This window comes from Diceros bicornis, chromosome 1, assembly GCF_020826845.1.
Source record: "Diceros bicornis minor isolate mBicDic1 chromosome 1, mDicBic1.mat.cur, whole genome shotgun sequence".
NCBI classification, from domain to species: domain Eukaryota; kingdom Metazoa; phylum Chordata; class Mammalia; order Perissodactyla; family Rhinocerotidae; genus Diceros; species Diceros bicornis.
In genome coordinates, this window is record NC_080740.1 from 54,566,217 (window position 1) to 54,585,936 (window position 19,720).

The 19,720-nt window shown below is 51.9% G+C and overlaps 1 protein-coding gene and 1 long non-coding RNA gene across 4 annotated transcripts in view; one reads left to right on the forward strand and one right to left on the reverse strand.

Moving 5' to 3' along the window:
* The window catches only part of LOC131405670 (uncharacterized), a 110,852-nt gene that overhangs the window by 7,725 nt on the left and 83,407 nt on the right, over positions 1-19,720 (forward strand). The gene's annotated exons all lie outside the window — the stretch shown is intronic.
* On the reverse strand, positions 1,950-9,999 carry CXCL14 (C-X-C motif chemokine ligand 14). 2 transcript variants are annotated; one of them, XM_058540701.1, is made up of 4 exons: positions 9,740-9,880; positions 9,466-9,571; positions 5,614-5,727; positions 1,950-3,114 (listed from the first exon to the last, which is right to left on the reverse strand). In XM_058540701.1, the coding sequence occupies exons 1-4, from the start codon at positions 9,801-9,803 to the stop codon at positions 3,099-3,101; spliced, it is 300 nt and encodes a 99-aa protein (XP_058396684.1). In that variant the 5' UTR covers positions 9,804-9,880; the 3' UTR covers positions 1,950-3,098. The 2 variants fall into 2 exon arrangements, with proteins under 2 accessions (XP_058396684.1, XP_058396693.1); XM_058540710.1 differs by lacking the exon at positions 1,950-3,114 and adding an exon at positions 3,121-3,354 and having other exon boundaries at positions 9,740-9,999.

The window sequence follows — 19,720 nt, forward strand, 5'->3', positions numbered from 1 at the left end:
CCGGCTCTCTGACGGACAGGGATGTGACGTCCAGCTCTCCCTCCACTTTCCGTCTGTGCCTCCTCAATGCGTTGCTTAGCTTGTCTGGGCACCTACAGCAAAGCAGTGTTGGGAGGGTGGAGAGGGAGCATGCAGGGCAAGTGCCCAGGTCAGTGCTGTAAGGGGACGTTGTTTCTGTTATTAAGAATCCAGTCTGTGGTTTGGGAGGTCAGAAAATGGAGGGGATACGTGGGCCAGCAGTGCTCGAGCAGAGCCCCAAGCCAGGGTGAGGAGGGGTGTGGTTTTTTTTTTTTTATTTATTTGTTTTTTTGTGAGGAAGATCAGCCCTGAGCTAACATCCATGCCAATCTTCCTCTTTTTTTTTTTTTTTTTTTTGCTGAGGAAGACTGGCCCTGGGGCTAACATCTGTGCCTATCTTCCTCCACTTTTTTTTTTTATGTGGGACGCTGCCACAGCATGGCCTGACAAGCAGTTCATCAGTGCGCACGGGGATCCGAACCCTGGCCGCCAGCAGCGGAGCGTGAGCACTTAGCCACTAGGCCACCCGGCCGGCCCCGGTGTGGCGTGTTTAGAGTGAGTGGAAGGTGAAGGTGAAGCAAGCCGATGGAGCTGTCTTGCGTGGGCGGGACTGGGGGTGCGGAGGGGGTGGAGGGTTTGGGGACTGGAGGGGTCATGGTGAGGCTCTTTCAGCTAACTTCCTTACAGTGGCCCCTCCCACTGGTACTGATCTGGGGCCAAGCAGGTTCAGGGCTCCTGGCAGAGGGGCCCGGCCTCTGCTCTCCCCTGCCCTGGTTTGCACCCTCCTCCTGAAGCTCTCCTCCTGCTCTGTTCTGTCTGTTGGTGTCTGGGCTGTCCTGTCCAGACTCCCTTCTTCCTCCATAATAAAGGGGAAGGCGGGACCAACTCTGGGCATTCTGGGCATTCACGGTCGCCCCGGCCCAGTGTGGCCTCAGCCCACCACCCCCTGCTCCCCTCAGCAGAAGGCTGTCAGGCTCAGCCACTGGAGCAGTGTGATGAGTGACCTCAGGCAACTTTCTCGACCTCTCTGGTTCTCAGTTTCCTCGGGAATACATTTGGTGTTTCTCAGTTTCCTCGGGAATACATTTGGTGTAACTCGGCACTGCCAGGAGATGAGGCTGTGCTGGAAAGGGTCTGCAGCAGCACCCTGCTGAGGACATGCTAGGGCAGGGTACTTGCTCGGTGGCCCTGTAAGCGTTGGCAGAGCCAGCTGTGACGTCAGGAAACCATGTGGAGACATGTCTCCTTGGGTAGACCTGCAGAGTGTGGGGGATCCAGGCGGGCACAGGGGGGCCTGTTTCAGGGCCTGGCTGACTTGGATCCAGTGAGATGCGGGGCTCAGTTTGTGCAAAGTGGCCTGCTTTTGTTACTATGAAAGGCGCTCATGTTTACCAAGTGCTTCCCACGCCCTGGTGTCCTGAGTGCTTTATGTGGCTTGCCTCCTTCAGTCCCCAGAAGTGCCCGGAGGTATTCACTCATCATTGCCATCTTGCAGAAGCAGAAATGGAGCCTCAGCATCTCCCCGGCTGTGGCTCCCAGACAGCCTGGCTCCAGAGCCTCACAGCCTCTCTGTGGGCACTTCCCGCCCCTCCCTGAGTCCCACTGGAATCCTGGGGCCCTGCACTGCAGGGTATTTTGACTGGTCCCCCATCTACTAACTTCTCTAAATGGGGACGGAAGTGTGCATCAACCTGGCTATTCTGGTGAACCTGCCCCAGGTGTGGGAGTTGCGGAAGAGGCATTAGCCTGGAGGCCTGGCTTCCTGTCTTCGGGACTGTAACAACATTCTATAGAGGTGACAGCATTGACATGTATTTGGGAAACACCAGTTTTCCTTCCCAGTACATTTGTCGCCGTTTATCCAGGACTTGGTAAACATTCACTTGTCACCTTAGCTTAATTAAATAGAAGAAAAGGTCAGTAGTCTAGAATTTTGGTACATTTCAAATATATTTTATTACTTTTCTTTTTGTCTTAGAAAGAATATGAAACCTGCATGCAGCGCTAATGGTGTCTGACATTTACATAGCATATGACACAGCAGTGCAGGGTGGCGTATACTGAAGGGGCAGCGTGTGGAGGGGGCGTCGTAAGAGTATATTTACAAAGGAGGGGGCTCGTGGTCATCTCAGCTTTCAGAGGGGGACTGCACTGTTTATCACTGAAGAAGGACGTGGGAACCACAGACAGTTCGCTTTAGTACTGCTTGTTCTGCTGCGATGAGGGAGAGAAACATAGGTGACGGTTCTCCCTCGTCAACAGGATGTGTGTCTGTAGCTGTATATTGTGCATGGATTCATACATTTTTAAGTTTTCTTCTAAGGTTTTTGCTAACAGTGTCGGGAACTTCACGTGCTTCCGAAGCGTTCAAGATTGAAGCCGTGAACCGTTCACAAACCCTCAGGTTGGAGAGAAGACCTAGCCCCTTCCTTAAAAAGACCGTGTGCTTTGCCATCCCAGGACCTTGGAAATGTTTCCTAGAGTGTGTAAAAATTAACCGGGGGGGGGATGAAGCACTTTTCTCTAGCAGCCAAACTCCAGGTCCTTGAACAGATGCAGAGAGATCTGTTCCTCCTTGCCCAATGACCGGGGCGGCTCCAGAGTTCCCCCGAGCCTGTGGCGACCCTGGGCCCAGGAAAGCCTGTGGCAGCTGTGCCGAGGTGCCAAGACCTCAGGGCGGAAGCTTCCCGCGCTAGGAGCGGAGCAACGCTGCTATGAAATGTCTCAACCAAGCTGCTGTTCCTCCCAGGCGCTTATAAAGCTCAGACGTACAGTGATGTCTGGACGAATACAAAAAGCATTTTTTTAACAAAGAAAAGGCATGAGTTTCCCCCTTTTCGGTACAAAGCAGCCTGTGATGAAGTCTGGAGCGCAAGAGAGACGGGTCTCACATCTGGAAGCCTTTTGCACACGGCTATAAAATGTAAAAACTGACCCTTGGTAAAAAGTGCTTTGTAACAATATATAATTTGTGTCTTATGCATACTGTGAGAAAGAAAGGGTTGGTTTTTTTTTTATCTGCAGAGTGCTTTGCTTGTCTCCCAACGGGTGCAAAGTCTTCCCAGCAGGAACTTTTCAGCCTATTCTTCGTAGACTCTGGGAAGAGAAAACACTCGTGTAAGTGGTCAGCACATGACTCAGGTGGTGCACAGGCTGGTGGCTGAGCTGCTTCATGCTTGTCTGCAGGAGGGCCCCCTCCCAGGACTGCAGGAGCCCAGAGAAGTAGGGGGATATCTTAAAGGATGCCGTCACATGGACCACAAAAGCCCACCCGAATCTGGATTTGTACTTTCTAAACAGCTTCCATCTCTGCCATCTCATTTTATCCTCGAAGTCCTATGAAACAAACCCTCTTTGTAGGTGTGGAAACTGAGGCACAAGAGACTTAAGATTTGCCCAATGAACAGTGAATGCCCTGTCTTCAGCATGGGCGGGGAGGGGGCGGGGCAGGAGAGCATCCCTTCCCTCAACTTCGGCTTGACTCTGTCTATGTATTTTGCCTAAAGAATGCATGTCCTCCAGAAAAACACCAGTCTAGAAGCCACTGCTTGAAGACTAAAGGGTGGTTAGTGGGGCTGGGGCTGTCACAGAGGCTGTGCCCGGGGTTACTTCCTCTGGTCATTGTCAGGCCTGTATGCATTCACAAGCTTACCGGTCCCCTCACCTCCCAAACCATCTCGATTTAGGTACTGCAGTCCCTTCTCTCCTGCCCTATGGCTGCCCCAGGGCCACACATCACACTGAGACTCCCCATTGCTCCCTCTGCCTCCTTCCTGATTTCTGAGTAAGACACCTAATTATGCATTGAAATCAAATGCCTGATGCTGCTGCTTCCAGTGGCAGCTGGAAGCTCTGGGCTCTGAGATGCTCGGAGTCTCCAGTCTGCCCCCATGGGCTGGCCCACTGCCTTCTCCTTCCTCTACCCGAGGTTCAGCATTCTCTCCCTCTCTCTGCAAAGAGGACTTCGAGATAGATCCTTTGTCTCCCTTCCACATTCACAAAGACACTTGCAACCTTTTACAGGGAGAGGAGAGGTGGGGAGGGCAAGGGACTGCTCCCTTCTCTCCCGGGGACACCTCAGCATTCCAAGAAAGAGGGATACGCTCATTTTGTAATGAAGTGACGACGGGAGGTACAGGAGGTGCCCTCACTGCCCTCATCATTGGCATTTGCAGAAGTAAAAAGAGTGGCTGCGTGGGCCCACGCCTGCCTCCTCTTCATGGAAGCTGCGCCCCGGGTGGAGGGGGAGGGGCAACGTGCGCCAAAGGCCTGAGTCTCTCCCAGCAGTTGGATGAAGGTGTTCTCACCACCCCCATGAACTGCCCCAGGGTTAGCCTCGTCCCACTTTTGATGACACAGGGCCTGGAGGGTGATGGACAGTGGACGGGACAGGTCCTGCTTTTGCCGTGTAAGCTGCCTGACCAGACCAGAGAGAGGGCTTCATTCCTATCACATTTACAGAAAATAATCTCACACTCTCATCACTTTCTATTTCAAGCAACTGCAGACAAGGCAGTTCTGGAGGCAGCACAAAAAGCTCAGGTACCGGGGTTGGGCCCAAGTGTCAGCTGTGGGAGAGCTGGTCCCAGCTGAGCTTACGGTGGAAGGGCCTGCTGGGCGGGGCGATGGGAGGGATGGTGCAGGCACCCGCTGTAGGGAGGGGAAGGTGACACTGAGAGGCTCCCAGGCAAGTCACTCCCCCCCACACCCTTAGCCTTGGGTTCTCCCTCTGCAGGAGGTCACCCGCGTGTGTGTGCGTGTATATGTATACGTTTCCCTGGCCATGCTAAGCAGGTACAGACGTAAACAGGCTCTGAGTGTGCCAGGACTGGGCTTGTTCCAGGACAGGCTCACCTTGATGTGGTGTGGGGGAGCCAGGGACTTGCCTCCCCTCTGAGGCCAGACACGGACCCCAGGAGATCAGAGCTGGGAAGCCATCTTCTGATAATGGGGAAACAGAGCCCAGAGAGGGCAAGGATCTGGTTCCGGGCTCTGGTCATCTGGCTACTGCTGCTCCCTGTGGTTAAGAGTGGCTCTGATTTTAAATGTCTCTCAAATCGAAGGTCCCTCCCTGCATCTGCATGGGAAGGAGTTTATCAGGTTTCTGGGCAGCAGGGGGCATGGGGCACCTTGAGGGGAGAATATGTTGTTCACCTTGTGGTTGTACCTACAGTTTTATAGTTAATAAACCCAGTCACTTAAGTGGTCATGCTTCACCCCACAAGAATCAGAGAGAGAGCCATGCCAGGTGCTTGCCCAGCCATTTGACAGAGGGAAACTGAGGGTCAAAGAACTTAAGTTACTTAAATAAGAAGAGGAATTAAGACCATAACATAAAAGTTAGAATGAGACAAACTTTAGTTCACAAGAGGATAAATTTTCAATGCTTACAGCTGTCCAACAGAGCAATAGCCTGCTTTGTTAAGTGGTGAGTTCCTCGTCCCTGGGGTTATATAAGCAGTGTCTCGGTATTTGCTTGCTGCGGCTACTATGGTGGGTGTTCATGCATTGGACAGGGCTAGATGGCCTAGAAGGGGTCTGGGATCTGGATCTGGTGAGAATGTAGGAAAGAAGGAGAGAGGAGGTGGGGCATACCTGCGCTTCTCGTTCCAGGCGTTGTACCACTTGATGAACCGCTTGGTGCTCTGCAGCTTGGGGTGCAGGCAGTGCTCCTGACCCCGGTACCGGGACACGCTCTTGGTGGTGATGCTGAAATGGAATGAGATGGGGAGGAGGATTGAGGACCCTGAATGGCAGCCCCTCAGTGTGGCCTGTGGGTGGCCCTGGTCTGTCCCAATCAGGGCAGTGAGAGACTGTGGCCTCCTCCCTCCTTTCAAGGGAGCCTACCCATGTGCTCACTCCTTGGCTGGCTCTTTGGAAGGTTCTGGGTGTCCCTTTAATCTATGACTCCCCATTAGGGTATAACCCTGTATGGAGTGATCAGGTCTCACTTTTCCCCCTGGAGCCCTCAGAGTCTGGGCTAGTTCCCCACCCCCATCTCACCCCCATGCAGAATGTTGTCTAAGGGCTATGCCTCCCTTGGGGAACAAAGGTCAGAGGATGCTTCCAGCTCCTCTGAACCTGGGCTCGAGAGGTGGAGAGAGCTAATACCAGCAAGGTTCACATGCCAAGACCTCTCTCCTTGGATTTGAGGAGCTCCACGACAGTGCTTGGACACACTCTGCACATGCTATGGTCTCTGACCCTTCAAACCCCAGTTCCCGCAGATCCTCTGCAGATTGTCCGGGGGCTGTGCATTTGTGATCCTGAAGCTAAGTCTTGGTGGCCTTGAAGCCCATTTTGATTCCTGGGCATGAAGGGCAGGAAAATGAGATCTCCCTTCAGGCCTCTATCAGCCAATGTTCCAACACCCAGTGGAGGCCTTGCCACGCAGTAGAGAAGCAGGTGGCATTGTACAGAGTGTAGGGCCTGGGTTTGAATCCCAGGTGTGTCTGTGGGACCTTGGGTAACCTCTCTGAATCCAGTTTGCCCATCTGCAAAATGGGTATAATAATAGGACCTACCTCTTAAAGTTCTGGGATGATTAAAGGATATAATCTACGCAAAGTGCCTAGCGCCTGGTAGATGCACAATGAATAGTTACTGTTATTAATAGTTGTCATGGAAGATGGGATGGCCAAGGAGAAAGAGAAGCCTTAATGTGAGCTCCAGCCTGGAGGGGGAGGCAGGACTGCTGTCCAGAACTGCTATGTCCTTCTCAGCCAGGGCTGCGCCAGGGTGGCAAGACTTAGGAGGAAGCTTCTGGATAGGGGAGGAAGGATGGTGTTCAAGAATAAAGGACCATCTGGGAGACAAGGAAAGTGAAGGTGAGAGGTGAGGATGTCAGTTCCTGAGAGGTCCCAGCAAGAGCAAGGTATGGAGGAGGACTGGGGTGCTGGGGAATGGGGGAGGGCAAAGAGGGGCAGTTGGAGGTTGGAGCGGGAAGAGCAGGAAGGGAGAGAGAGAGGTCAGCTAGCCCCCACAGGTTCCCAAGGTAAAGTGTCAGGTTGCATGGGCCAAATTCTAGAAGGGAGCAGGGTCACCATGAACTCGGGGTCTCCCAGCTGACTGACAAGGAGAGAAAACCGACTCTTGCCATCAGAGTGGGTGCAGAATGTTTCAGGGCAACCTGTTCTCGTCCCTTCCCTGTGCTCTCAATTTCCAGGGCCCCCAGCATGACCTCAGCTTCTCGGGGCAAGGACAGGTCTTCTGCTAATGCCAAGTGACTGGGCCCTGACTTCACTGGCCCTGTCTGTGAGGCCTGGTTCTCCCCATGTCCTGTACCTCCCTCTAGGTCTTGAGCATGGGGCCAGGCTTCAGAGTGGTGTCTAGTTGTTCTCCTCCACATAATACCTAGTTCCTCTGCAGGCAGTCAGCGCATGCATTGCTCTTTCTGTCTACAGAAATGCTGCTTTTGCACTTGCAATGAAAGGATGTGCAAAGGCTGATAAAAACCCCCTCCCCAGTTAGGTCAGTGTGCAGGCTGAGGATCTCAAATCCTGAAGGTGGGGGCAGCAGGAGAGGATGCTCAGCCCTCGCACCACAGTGCTCAGGTGCTCTGGCACAACACTCGGACTGTGAAAATTGGTTGTGGGGTAAAGACATGAGGATTTCTGCCCCCAGCAATTACGCAGAAATTCTGGGTCCTGTGCCCTTCTCCTCAGCAGTTCTGGGGTGCCGAGTGTTCTGGCAAGAGCTCAGCAGACATATGACACAAATTGCCCTTTTTAGAAGCTGGACTCCCCTGGACCCTTGGGTGCAAGGACTCCCACTTGCAAAGCAGACTGCCTCACTCAGCCTCATCAAGAGATTTTTGGGGCGATTCAGGGTGAGCTGTAAAACTTGCTTTTGTTCAGCCTTTGTGGCTGAAAACCTGCTTTGGCAAAAAGTGCTGGCCCCTCATCTGATCCCGAGAGTCTCTCAGGAGCTCGAGAGGGGAGACGCCCTCCAGCCCTTCAGGGATGGGGTGGGGGCTCCCGGAATGGGGTGGAGGTTTTGGAGAGGGTGTGCGGATCTCATGAGGCCCCTGCAAGTTTTCACATGGCTACATAACGCCTTCTGACATACTTGCCCGGCTGTCAAGTTTCCTCTCTATTCTGAAAAGTTTAGCCAGGAAAAAGAGCAAGCCTGTTTACTGAGGATTCTGTCCTTCGGAGATGTGCCTGCACTGCATACCCGACTTCTCTCCTGCAAGGTCTCAGCAACCAGCTGGGTGTGTGGAGCATTTTTCAGCACTTAGAGGAGTGCAGGACTTGACTTGCAAGTCCTTATCATTTTTGGCCCCCAGGCTGGGAGCCAGGAGGGGCTTGTAGCTCCTCTCCCAGCTCGTGTGACCCCTGGCCCCCATCAAAAAGGATTTTCTGGCACTTTTTCTGGACTTGGTCTGCAAGGCAAAGGGGCAGGGACAGGAGGTTAATTTAGGTGCCGGGGGAAGGGAGGCAGTGGGGTTCAGCTCAGGCCGCTGGCTTTCCTAATTCTAACTTCAGCCCTACTGTGCAGCCCCCAGGTGGCAGTGGGGCGTGGGGGCTGCCTTTGCAGACTGTGTGGAGGCCTTTGGGCAAGCGGGTCCAGGGGGTGGAAGGCACTTGCCCAGACTGTGAATAAAGTGTGTTCTGTTTTGGGGGGAGGGGAAGAGGGGCAATGGTCCGTGGCAGATATTTGGTAGCTACTTTGCCAAGGGCTCCCTGCCTGGCCAAGAGCGTATTGATGGGGAAACAGTGGTGCTGGCCTCAAGTGGTTAATTGGGAAGACAGAGGAGCAAGGAAACTCAGTGTTCTCTTGCTTTGCCCCAGTTTTAAAAATATTCCCCTCATCCCCTCCAGCCCTGTGGCTCATTAACCCCAGCAGAGCACTTTCCACAGCACTGTTCAGGCTCCGGGACCCACAGGAGTCCAGCTGGTGACGGAAGAGCCAGGATCATTCCCAAAATGAAATCTCTAGAAGCCAAAAACTGGCCATCCATGGTCCCCTGAATGGAAAAAGGATCTGAATGGAGAGTCTGAGGACTTAAGACAATATTTGCTTTAATCCTCTCTCCAGTAACAGGAAGGCAGCACGCCTCACAGTTTGGGTGCGAGTTCAGCAGTTCTGGGTGTGTTTTGAGTGATTTCAATCTGAGTGTTGTAAATTGGCACACAGGAGCCATTAACCCTTGATCGCCCTAGAAAGGTGGGCAGTGCAAACACCGAGGCTACCCATTTGAATCCCAGCAAGGGTGATCCTCCTAGAGGCTGTTTCCGCAGCATGGGACAGTGACCCTCTTTCCAAACTCTCTTCCAGACTGTCGTGCCAGCGTCCCAAGGACTCGCTGGGCAATTACAAAGGCTTCGCCAAGGCCTTGCCAAAGGCAGAGAGAAACGTTTGTTAGCGCGACCCAGCCCCATGCTGTGCCCCAGCACCAGGTTAAGAGCAGCGCGCACAAGCTCGCGGTGAGGAGCGAGAACTCACATAACCATCTTCTCCTCGCAGTGCGGGTACTTTGGCTTCATTTCCAGCTTCTTCACGTCGCTGTAGCGGATCTTGGGCCCCTTCCGGGAGCACTTGCATTTGGACCCTGCGAGAGAGCGCGCGGGGGCCGCTCAGTTGCACGCGGGGTCTCCTGCTCCGCGACCGCCCTCGGTGCCCACCCAGAATCCCCGGGGGCCCAGGAAGCCTAGCAGTTGGCGCTTGGGTTCTCCAGGACGGGACAGGACGGCGACAAGGGACCTTCCGGGGCACTCACCGTCCACGCGCGCGGCGCACAGCGCCAGGAGCAGCAGGAGCAGCGCGGCCGTCAGGAGCCTCATGCTGGCCGGCGGGGCGCGGCGCGGGAACAGGGACTCGGGGAGGGCGCCCGCCAGTCCGTGCGGCGGCCCGGAGACGCCGCCCGGCTCGCCTCTCTCTGCCCGGAGCGCGCCTGCCGGCCCGACTGGCTCTCGCTGCGCCCGTCGGTGGGTGCCTCGGGGCTGTCGCTGCGCTGCGCTCTGCGTTCGGCTCCGAGCTTTCTCCACAGCCTCCCTCCGCCCGCCCGGGCCTCTTTTAAATCTGCTCCTGCCCTCGCCGCAAGCGAGCTCATTAATATGCAGAACCACTCGGTGACTCACTGAGATTTCTCAACGCGATGGGAGGAGGAGACCTTCCCCGCCCGCCTGCCGCCTGCCCCGGGACAGAGATCGCAGCGGCGCACTCGGAGCCACGCGCGCACACACACACACTCACATCCGCTACCTTCTCGCTCCCGCACACGCTCTCCTTCACGCACTTGCACACCCAGACTCCAGCACTCGCCCGCGTCCAGTGCCCCAGCTCCACTGGACAGTACAGAAGCTGCTTAAGGGCACTGCTTTTCTGATTCGCATGATTCCCTCTGGCCAGACAGGCCTCCAGACAGCTGGAGTTCTGAGCTGCTGGGAGACCCAAGCCCGCGGCCCAGATCCTCTGAGAAGACCTGAAAGGGTTTTGGGGCAGGTGCCAGGTGTGAGTGCCAGCAGGCCTGACTCCTAGGGCGTGAGCACTCCCTGTTGGGCCAGCAGTTCTGGCGCCCAGAGCACAAGTCAGGTCTGGAGGGAGGTTGCCGTAGGTTGTACAGCAGCAAAGCCATGGCCTGTGGTCACTGGAGCTAACTGGAAGATTATGTCTAGGGGGAGGTTTGATCACTCCAAGAGGAAGGCTTCCTAAAGTGTGTATGGGGCTCCATGGCTGTTGGAGCTGTCTATGGGGGCAGGGAGAACCAGATGGGGGGTCCTCACTGCCACACCATTCTCCAGAGCTAGGCAGGGGCCCAGTAGGGAGACATGACAGTGATAACCATCTGGATGAAGTCCATGTTCCAGGCACTGTGCCAGGCTGTGTGGTGTAGTGGTGTGGGCCCAGGCTTGGTAACAGAAATTCCTGCTCCATTACTTACCAGTGCAAGTGACTGTACCACTCTAAGGCTTCATTTCCTCATCTGTAAAACGGGAGTATCACAGTGCCTGTCATAGGGCGGCTGTGAGAACTGCATAGGATCCTGCACGTCAAGTGTTTTAACAGTGTGCCTGGCCCATAGTCGGTGCCCAGGAAATGTTACTTATTGGCATCATTATAATATATATTTATATTTTATATATATTACTTTGATTCATACAAGTCTCCTTCCAAGTTGGTATTTTAATTTCTTTATTTGACAGGCGTGGAAACAGGCTCAGAGAGAAGAAATAACTTGCCCAAGATCACATAGCCGGGAAGCAGGTGACTAGGCCAGGAGGTGTCCTGGTATGTGTGGCTACAGAACTGGGACTCCTGTCCCTGAGCCACCCGGCCTCGCTCCGGCCTGTCTGACCTTCACTTCTTGGTAGGGTGCTTCCCTGGTAGACCTGGCAACAGGGGATGGCTCCGAGGGTCCCTGGGCTTGGCTCCCAGGCCAGAGCTGGAGCCAGGGCAGAAGCTGCCAGGCTTTTCCAGCTCACAGCTCTGTGCCATCAGCCAGCAGCTCCCTGGGGGTGCAAGTGCCCAGAGTGGATCCTGGGGGATGGGGCGGGCAGGCTGCTGAGGGGCAGAGTGGGAAGAATGTGTGCTGTCTCTTCCCAGTTGGAGAGCCTTGGCTGCCTTGAGGGGAAGCAGAGCCATGAAGAGCCAGCAGAGCCCGTGAGCTGGCTTCAGGCCACGTACTGAGTCCTATGCACACACTTGTATTTATATCTATACTTACTGCAAGGCCAACAGTTAGACATTTGGGTTTATGCAGAAGATGAGTGCAAGGGAGTGATGTTTGGGATTTATGTTAAATTTTTTAAATTTAAAATTATTTTTTCTTAATACAGAAACAGCACAGTTTGTTACAGAAAAATCAGAAAACACAAGCAGAAGAAAACATAAAACACACACACACACACAATTCCACCCATTCAGAGATCTACACCAAGATGCTAACAATGTTATTTTCCCAAACCCTTCTGTCTTTGCTCACACGCATGTGCACAAATGGGATCAGCGTGCGTGTCCTGTTTAATGACCTACTTGTTTTACCTGTCACTATATCATCAACATCTTCCCATGTGATTGGTCTTGCTTCTACAGTATCTCTTTTAATGGCGTCATTTGAGGCCATGTAATATAATGGCTAAGAGCTTGGTGTTTGGAGTCAGACTGCCTGGGTGTGAATCCTAGCTACTAGCTGTGTGACCTTGGGCAAATGACTTAATTCTTTTAGGTATTGATTTTCTTATCTATGAAGTGGGGATGGTAATGGTTCCTGTAGCATAGGGAGAATTAAATGAGGTGGTGCATGTAAAGCGTGTAATATCATCCCTAGCACAGAGTAAGTGCTCAATAGGTACTGACTATTGTTATTGTTATTTTGGATGCAGTGTATTCCGTTGTAGAAATGTACCACAATTACTTTAACTCATTACTCCCTGCTGGACATTTGAGTTGTTTTCAACCATATGCTCTTACAAGCAGTGCTGTGTGACAAATATTCTCGTTGCTCAATTTTGGGGTACCCCTTCAAAAATTGGATCACGTCTCAGAAACAGAATCATTAAGGCTTTTAATACAAGTTGCTTCCAAAAAATATAACACATTTTTATTCTGCAAAAGAAATATCATAACTACCAAGTTTTTGCAGACCATGTGGAATATGATTTTTTGTTAACAAAATTCTATTTCTATCATATTTGTTTCAAGAATATGCTGATTAGTTAAGTGGGCTCTAACAGCACTGGGGGTCATGGGCACTGACCTTTTATAGGAAAAAGTAGTTGGTCCTGAAAGAATTGATTGAGCACCCACTGTATGCCAGGCTCTGTGCAAGGTGCTGGGGATATAAGGTGAACAGAGGCCGATGTGCGCTTGTCTGCAAGAAGCGCAGAGTCTAGTGGGGAAGACAGGCACTAATCAAATAACTAGAGATACACATGAAATGACCCTGGAGCTGGGTGTGATGCAGGGAAACTGATGCTCTGAGACTGACCAGGGGATCTGACTGGGCAGGGAGGTGGTGATGGCTTCCCAGAGGAAGTGCCCACTGGGTTGTAATCTGAAGGATGAGAAGGAGTTAACGAGGTGACAATGGAGGGAGGCGACTCTTGCCCATTTACAGTCCTTGCTCCTCACACAATGATTTCTTGGGGATGACCCCCATGCTTAGAGCCCAGCTGGCTCCTGATCTCACCCAGATCAAGTCCCCAGCAGTGCCCGTAGGACCCTGCCCCCTTGTGACCAGCATCTCCTGCTCTCCCCATGGCTGTGCTCCACGACACTGCCTTGTCTTCTCCCTCAGATGTGCAGAACATGTCCCCATCTCAGGGTCTTGTGCTTACTGGCCCCTCTGCCCAATCTGATCTTCCCCACATGTTGGCAGGTGGCCCTCTTCTTACTGAAGCCTCAGCTCGAATATTCACTCTTCAGACCCAATCACACTGGCACCCCCTCCTCCCCTTGCCAGCAGTCACTCTTTGTGCTTTACTTTCTATATTGTACGTACAACAACCTCACGTTGTACTGTTTTCATGTTTATTTTGGAGTGTATTGTGGGTCATCCTCTGCTGAGCTAGTCCTATGAAAGTCGGGTCTGTGTCTGTCTTGCTCATCCCCAGTGTCCACAGCAGTGCTTGGCACATAGTAGGGCTCATTCCATATCTTTTTTTTTTTTTTGTGAGGAAGATCAGCCCTGAGCTAACATCCATGCCAATCCTCCTCTTTGTGCTGAGGAAGACTGGCCCTGAGCTAACATCTATTGCCAAGCCTCCCCCCCTTTTTTTTTCCCTTTTTCTTTTTCCTCCCCAAAGCCCCAGTAGATAGTTGTATGTCATAGTTGCACATCCTTCTAGTTGCTGTATGTGGGACGCCGCCTCACATGTCCCGCATGGCGGGACAAGCGGTGCGTTGGTGCGCGCCCGGGATCCGAACCCGGGCCGCCAGTAGCGGAGCTCGTGCACTTAACCGCTAAGCCACGGGGCCGGCCCCCATTCCATTTCTTTTGAGTAAATAAAAGTGTGTTTCAGGCAAAAGCCTAGGGGTGTGAGAGAGCACTGCCAAATTCAGGCTGTGTAGACTACGAGGTTGTGTGGGAGAATGTGTGTGTGGGGTGGGTAAGAGTGGCCATTGGTGAGGTCATGTTCCCAGGAAAGCCAGTTCCCCACCCAGGGCATTGGCTTTAGAAGAGAGGTCGCTGGGAAGAAGCGGAGGAGGAGGAGGTGAATGAGCCAGAGTGTCACTTTCCAGGAAACCCCAGATACCCCAGGTACCACCTCCTAGGTCTGCTGAGAAGGTGGATCTTGACTGGTTTCCTGCCCTGGGAGCTGGGAGACATGCCTGTTCCTCTTCCCACCTGCCCTGTTTTCCCAGGTCTGACCATCTCAGAAGGAGAGTCCCTTTTTACTTACCTGATGGGACAAGGCCATCCTAGAATCCAGAACTGGAAGGGACTGAGGCCACATCTAGCCCTCATTGTACAGATGAGGAAGCTGAGGCCCAGAAATAGGGTGGTCTTCATACAAGCCCACCCAGTGCATGAATGTCAGCCTGGTCCTCTACGCAGCTACTTAGACCACGGTGAGATCCTGGGCTCCAGAGACCTGTCTGGCCCTGTCACCACATGATATGTGGGCTGCCCCCAGATACCTGCTTCCACTGGGTAGTGCAGCCACTAGCTCTGAGTCCAAGCCTGGTGGGCGCCCCTCCCTCGGCTGGAGGTCTGTGTGCTTCTCTCTGATTGTCACCCCCAACCTGCGGAGCCCTGGGCAGTCAGCTGCCTCCTCTTAGCTGGTTCTCCTTTAGCACAGTCCTGCATAGTGACTCCTTCCCAGGGCTTTGCTCTGAGGTGGAGGGGGAAGCAGGGCCAAGGTTCCCTGAGAATAACTCCTGGTTTTGTTCTTTACATTTGGAATGTTTAGGGGGCCTGAGTAACTAAACCCAGAGGAAATGGCGCTGGGGGTAGCCAGGCAGTGTTGAATTAGGCTCCAGGCAGCCCCCTGGCAGAAGAAGGGGTCTGCCACTCAGATGGGTGACTGAGGGTGCTGTGGGATTCCCCCAATATGGGAGAAAATGCTTCAGCAAATATGACAGACCAACAATTAGCATTTATTCTGCCATTTATTCATTCAACATCACCTCACTACAAACAAGCATCTTTACTATGTTAAAACTGCAAGCAAAGATATTTTCAAAGAAGGCCCTAAGGTATAAATGAGCAAAGAACGTCAAAGGACAATTCAGTGGGAAAAAGAAAGAGAAGCAATTATTAACGACTGCGTGAAAGAATGTGCATCCTCATTAGCAGTCAAGGAAAAGCACTTAATGCTGCGGTTTCATGGCATTTTTGTTTTGGTCCTACCCACGAATGGAATATTTATTTTAAATAGTTATATCCGAGGCTGACGATGGTAATGTGTGGAAGGGCCACTTAACCGTCACTGGGGGACTAGAAATTGGTACAAGATTTTGGGAAATCCTATTTATAACATGTATCCAGAGTGTTTGAAATAAACCATTTCACCCCATTAATCCACTTCAGAAAATATATTTAAATAGTTGATAAGGAGGGAATGCCACATGCAAAGATATTCCTTGTTAAAAACCAAGAGTTAACCTAAATGCCCCACCGTGGGGGATTGGTTAAGTAAACAGTGAAAGCTCTGAATGAAATATTATACTAGTATGAAGACTCATGATTACAGAATCTGTGGAATTCCACATAAATGCCTATGCAGTAAGTACAGACAACATGAAGTTGAGTAAACACTGTGATTACAAGCATGGAAAACAGCAACCGCTGTGTAAAGGGTGGCGAAGAAAGGGATACAAACACCATTTTCTCTGAGTGGTGGGACTTTGGGCATCTTTTAAAACCATCTGTCCTTGCTTACCTATTTATCTGACTGTTATTACAAAAGGAATTCATGGGCATTCAACGGAGACAGTGAGGCCTGGGGCAGCCTTTACTCCACTTGGTGGATCCCTGTGATGAGCGATAGGCACGTCTGCTCTTGGCTGGCACTGCAGAAGAGGCACGTAGAGTCCTGGGTGGTACAGGTGAGCCCCATGGTGAGGGCCCAGGCCTTGTCTTCAGAGCCATCCCTACTTTGCTTGGCACAGCTCACTGGCCTATCCCAGCAGGCCTCACCCTGTGTTGTCCTGCCTGGCCTTCTCCCTCTCTTGCTAGACATGTTTCATGTTCATAGCAGGGTCCTGGCCTGTCCCAGAGGCCTCTGTGGAGGCCCCACCAAGCGCTGTCTCCTGATGTGGGTCCCAGGTGCTGCCCCTCCTGGCATGCACAGCAGCTGATTCCCCACGCCCCTCCAGCCACACCCTCTATTCTTCAGTTCTTTGAAAGCTCCAACTCCTGGCCTTTGCTGGCTGCCTGTTCTGTCCGAAGGCTCCTCCCCTGACCCTTGGTGAGGCTGGTCGCTGCTTTACCTTCTGAATCTGCAAAGATGTCATTTCAGAGGGAAACCTTCCCTGACCAGCACATTGGCCCCTCCGCCTCCCGTACCCCGTCCCAGTCTGGGGCGTCTGCATGGTCCATAGCCCCGTTTTCTCTTTAGTACCACTCCTCAAACCTGCTAAGGCTCATTCAAGGTCTTTCCCATCAGTCTATGAGCTGCAAAGGCTTTCTTGTTTACTCCAGTGCCTCAGCGTGAGCACGGGACCTGGTATGATGAACGAATGAATGAATGATGAGTGAATTAATGTGGATCACAGTTTACACAGTCCAGGGAGTTATAGAGTCAGACTTCCTGGCTTAGAATCCTAGTCTACACTCTGTGCCTCTGCTTCCTAATCTGTAAAAAGAGGATAGTAATAACAATAATAGTAATAGAATCGTAGTGAGGGTTAAATGAACTAATACAGGACAAGTATGTAGCACAGTGTCTTGTCACATCATAAGTGCTCCATAAATGTCCATTCTTGTTTTATTTTACTATTATTAAATCTCTTAGACTCACTCCTTCATCTGTGGGTTTGCTTGGCTAATTCCTTTTGCTTTATATTTATGAAATGCTTATATAGTGCGTACTCTGTGTCAAGGACTGTTCTAAATGCTATACAAATACTAATTTATTTAATCCTCATGGCAACCACATGAAGAAGTTTCCCCATTTTAAAGATGGGGAAACCAAGGCACAGAGAAGGTGAGTAACTTGCCTAAGATAACTGATGGCAAAGCTGATCTTCAGCTCCAGGCAGCCTGGCTCTAGAGTCCTGCTGAGAACAGCCATATGCTGCTTCCTGGGAGGGAACGGGGACATGCCCCCAGCTCTTGTCCAGGCCTCACCCCTGCTTTCCTCTGTCTGTGCAGCTGGTGTCTAGTGCTCAGCTCCTCTCCTTGGAGGTTGTCCCAGAGATCCCATCCAGCTAGGGTCATCAGATTTAGCAAATACAAATACGGGATGCACACGCACTATTTGGGGGCACACGTTTATACCAAAATGCCTTTCATTGTTTACTTGAAATTCAAATTTAACTGAGGTTCCTGTATTTTAACTGGCCGCCCTCCATCCCGCACCAGACGGCGGTGGCAACATGGTTTTGGGACACCCTCCTTCAAGTGGTGGTATCAGACACGTGCTGTGGAGCCCCGGGCAGTCTGCCCTGGGCAGGGGTGGGGAGGGGAAGGATATGCACACTTGGGAACTCTCTTGGAGGGCAGAGTGGGCATTCAGGCTCTCTTAGAGAAGAGGAGGGAGACCTGAACGGACAGGCATCACGTTCCAGGCGGAGGCAACAGCTTAAGCAACTGCTCAGGGAAGGGAACCGTCAAGGGCTCGCTGATCAAGAGCACAGTGAGTGCAGGGCAGGCGTGTGGGGGGGGAGAGGCAGAAGGCTGAGTATGTAGATTAGGGCCAAATTGTGCAGGACCTTAGGCTTCATTACCCAGATGGTAAGGACCCACCCAAGAACCTCAAGCACGAGGGTTAGGTGGATAGGTTGTGCCTCTCAGGAAGATCTCTTTGGCTGTCAGGTGAAGCAGGGATGACAGAGAGGGAGTTGGGAGGCAAGAGAAAACTTGGTCAGGGAAGTCCTCAACCCAATGGCAGGGGATAAACACTCAATCTCCTTATTCCTGGAATTCTTTGTCTTCTCCTAAAAAACATAATGCAGAGATGGAAAACAAATGATGGTTCTCAGTCCTGTTTGTTATCGAGAGGGAGGTGTTTGTGATGTTGGTGTTTTTATTTCTACCAACCCTTCTGTCAGTGGGGTCTCTAGCCCCTGGAGGAAGGAGCACAGTAGAAAGAAGGAAGTGATTGGGGTTGGGGTAGGTTGGGCGGGTTGTTCCTAATTTGCTTCTAAATCAATGTCCCAGGCAGATGTAAGAGAACAGGGTCAAAGGTGTTGCTCAGAGGGTTTACCTGCCAGGTGAACATTAGCCTTAATTAATCTTGTATGAAGAATACTTTTCAAGGAACTGTCTGAGATATGTTGCAACTTTCCGTCTTAGCAACTAGTCATTGCTTCTGAACATGACCAGGTTCTTAATGGTGAGCGATTTAAGGCAGTAAAAGAATTGTCATAAACAGCTCCCCGGAGCCAAGAGCACGGCCCAGATTTTAAGCACATAATGGAATCATATCAAAAGCAAGGAGGGGCAGCAGGAACCATAAATCCTCGAAGTGCAAAATCTGTCTATTGTGAAACTTGTGCTGAAGGGAAACCAGATGTGGATGCGGAGGGAGAGGGGACCGGGGGAGAGAGGCAGCGATGGGGCTCTGGGGGCTCTTGGGGCCGGAGATGTGGAGGAAAGGGCCCTCTGCACAGGGAGATGCCTCCCACTGTGAGCTGGCAGAGACCCAGTCAAGGCTCTGGCCAGGAAAGAGGGCAGGTTTGCCCCTGTGTGCAGTGGCTGGGAGGTCCAGCATCAAAGGGAAAAGGCAGAGGCTGAGGCTTACAGTGCTTGTTGCTGCTGCTTCAGCTGGACCAACACAAGGATTTTACAAGCTTGTCCTGAATTTGTGTCTTTGAAGACACAACATTTGGAGCAGTTCTTTAACAATGTATTTGAAATATCACAAAAAGACTAACTTTGTTTATCCCATAGGGGAGAAGAGTAACTAGCACATATGGAAATCCCTTTGGATTGGGGTAAAAAGTATGTTTGCCCAACTGGCCCTCCTTGGGCTGAGGTGGGGGATGTATTTTATTCTGATGTGCAGAGTCCTTTGAAAACATCAAGGTAAACACTTGCTGAGCACCTGCTCTGAGCTGGGGCTGCAGGGGCTGCAAGGATGCCGGCAGCTCCCCAGGATGTATGCGATGGAGGGGACCAAAGGCGGCCGGCTGGGAAGAATCCTTTAAATGGGTTCTGGACACGAGTTCTGGGATTTCAAAGGGTGGCGTGGGGCAATCCCAGTCAGGTAGGGGTCAGGGAGCTTTCATGGAGCAGGTAGGCTTGAAATGGACCTTGAAGAGTGAGAGAGATTTACCCAGGTAGATAAGGGGTGAGGGAAGGGCGAGCCACAGGCACGGAACAGCAGATGTGAAGGCCTGGAGGCCTGAGTCAGGGAGTAGCTGGTTCCATCCAATGATGGAGCATGGGGTTATAGGCAACAGGGGGCTTTGGGGAGAGCCTTGAATGCTAGTGTCAGGGACTTGTAATTAATTTGGAAAATTGAATTTGGTGCTTAGGTCTGTTGGAGGCCATTTCAACTCCTATGTCTTTAAAAAAAAAAAGACAAAAAGAAGAAATATAAGCAAAACCCCTAAATGAAACAGCTATACTATTCTGAAGACAGTACAGCAG

Coding starts and splice junctions, on each gene's coding strand:
- CXCL14 (XM_058540710.1), bottom strand. CDS start 9,803: ATGAGGCTCCTGACGGCCGCGCTGCTCCTGCTGCTCCTGGCGCTGTGC. Junction 9,572..9,739: donor GTGCGCCGCGCGCGTGGACG/GTGAGTGCCCCG, acceptor GCTCTCTCGCAG/GGTCCAAATGCAAGTGCTCC. Junction 5,728..9,465: donor TGCGAGGAGAAGATGGTTAT/GTGAGTTCTCGC, acceptor ATTCCATTTCAG/CATCACCACCAAGAGCGTGT.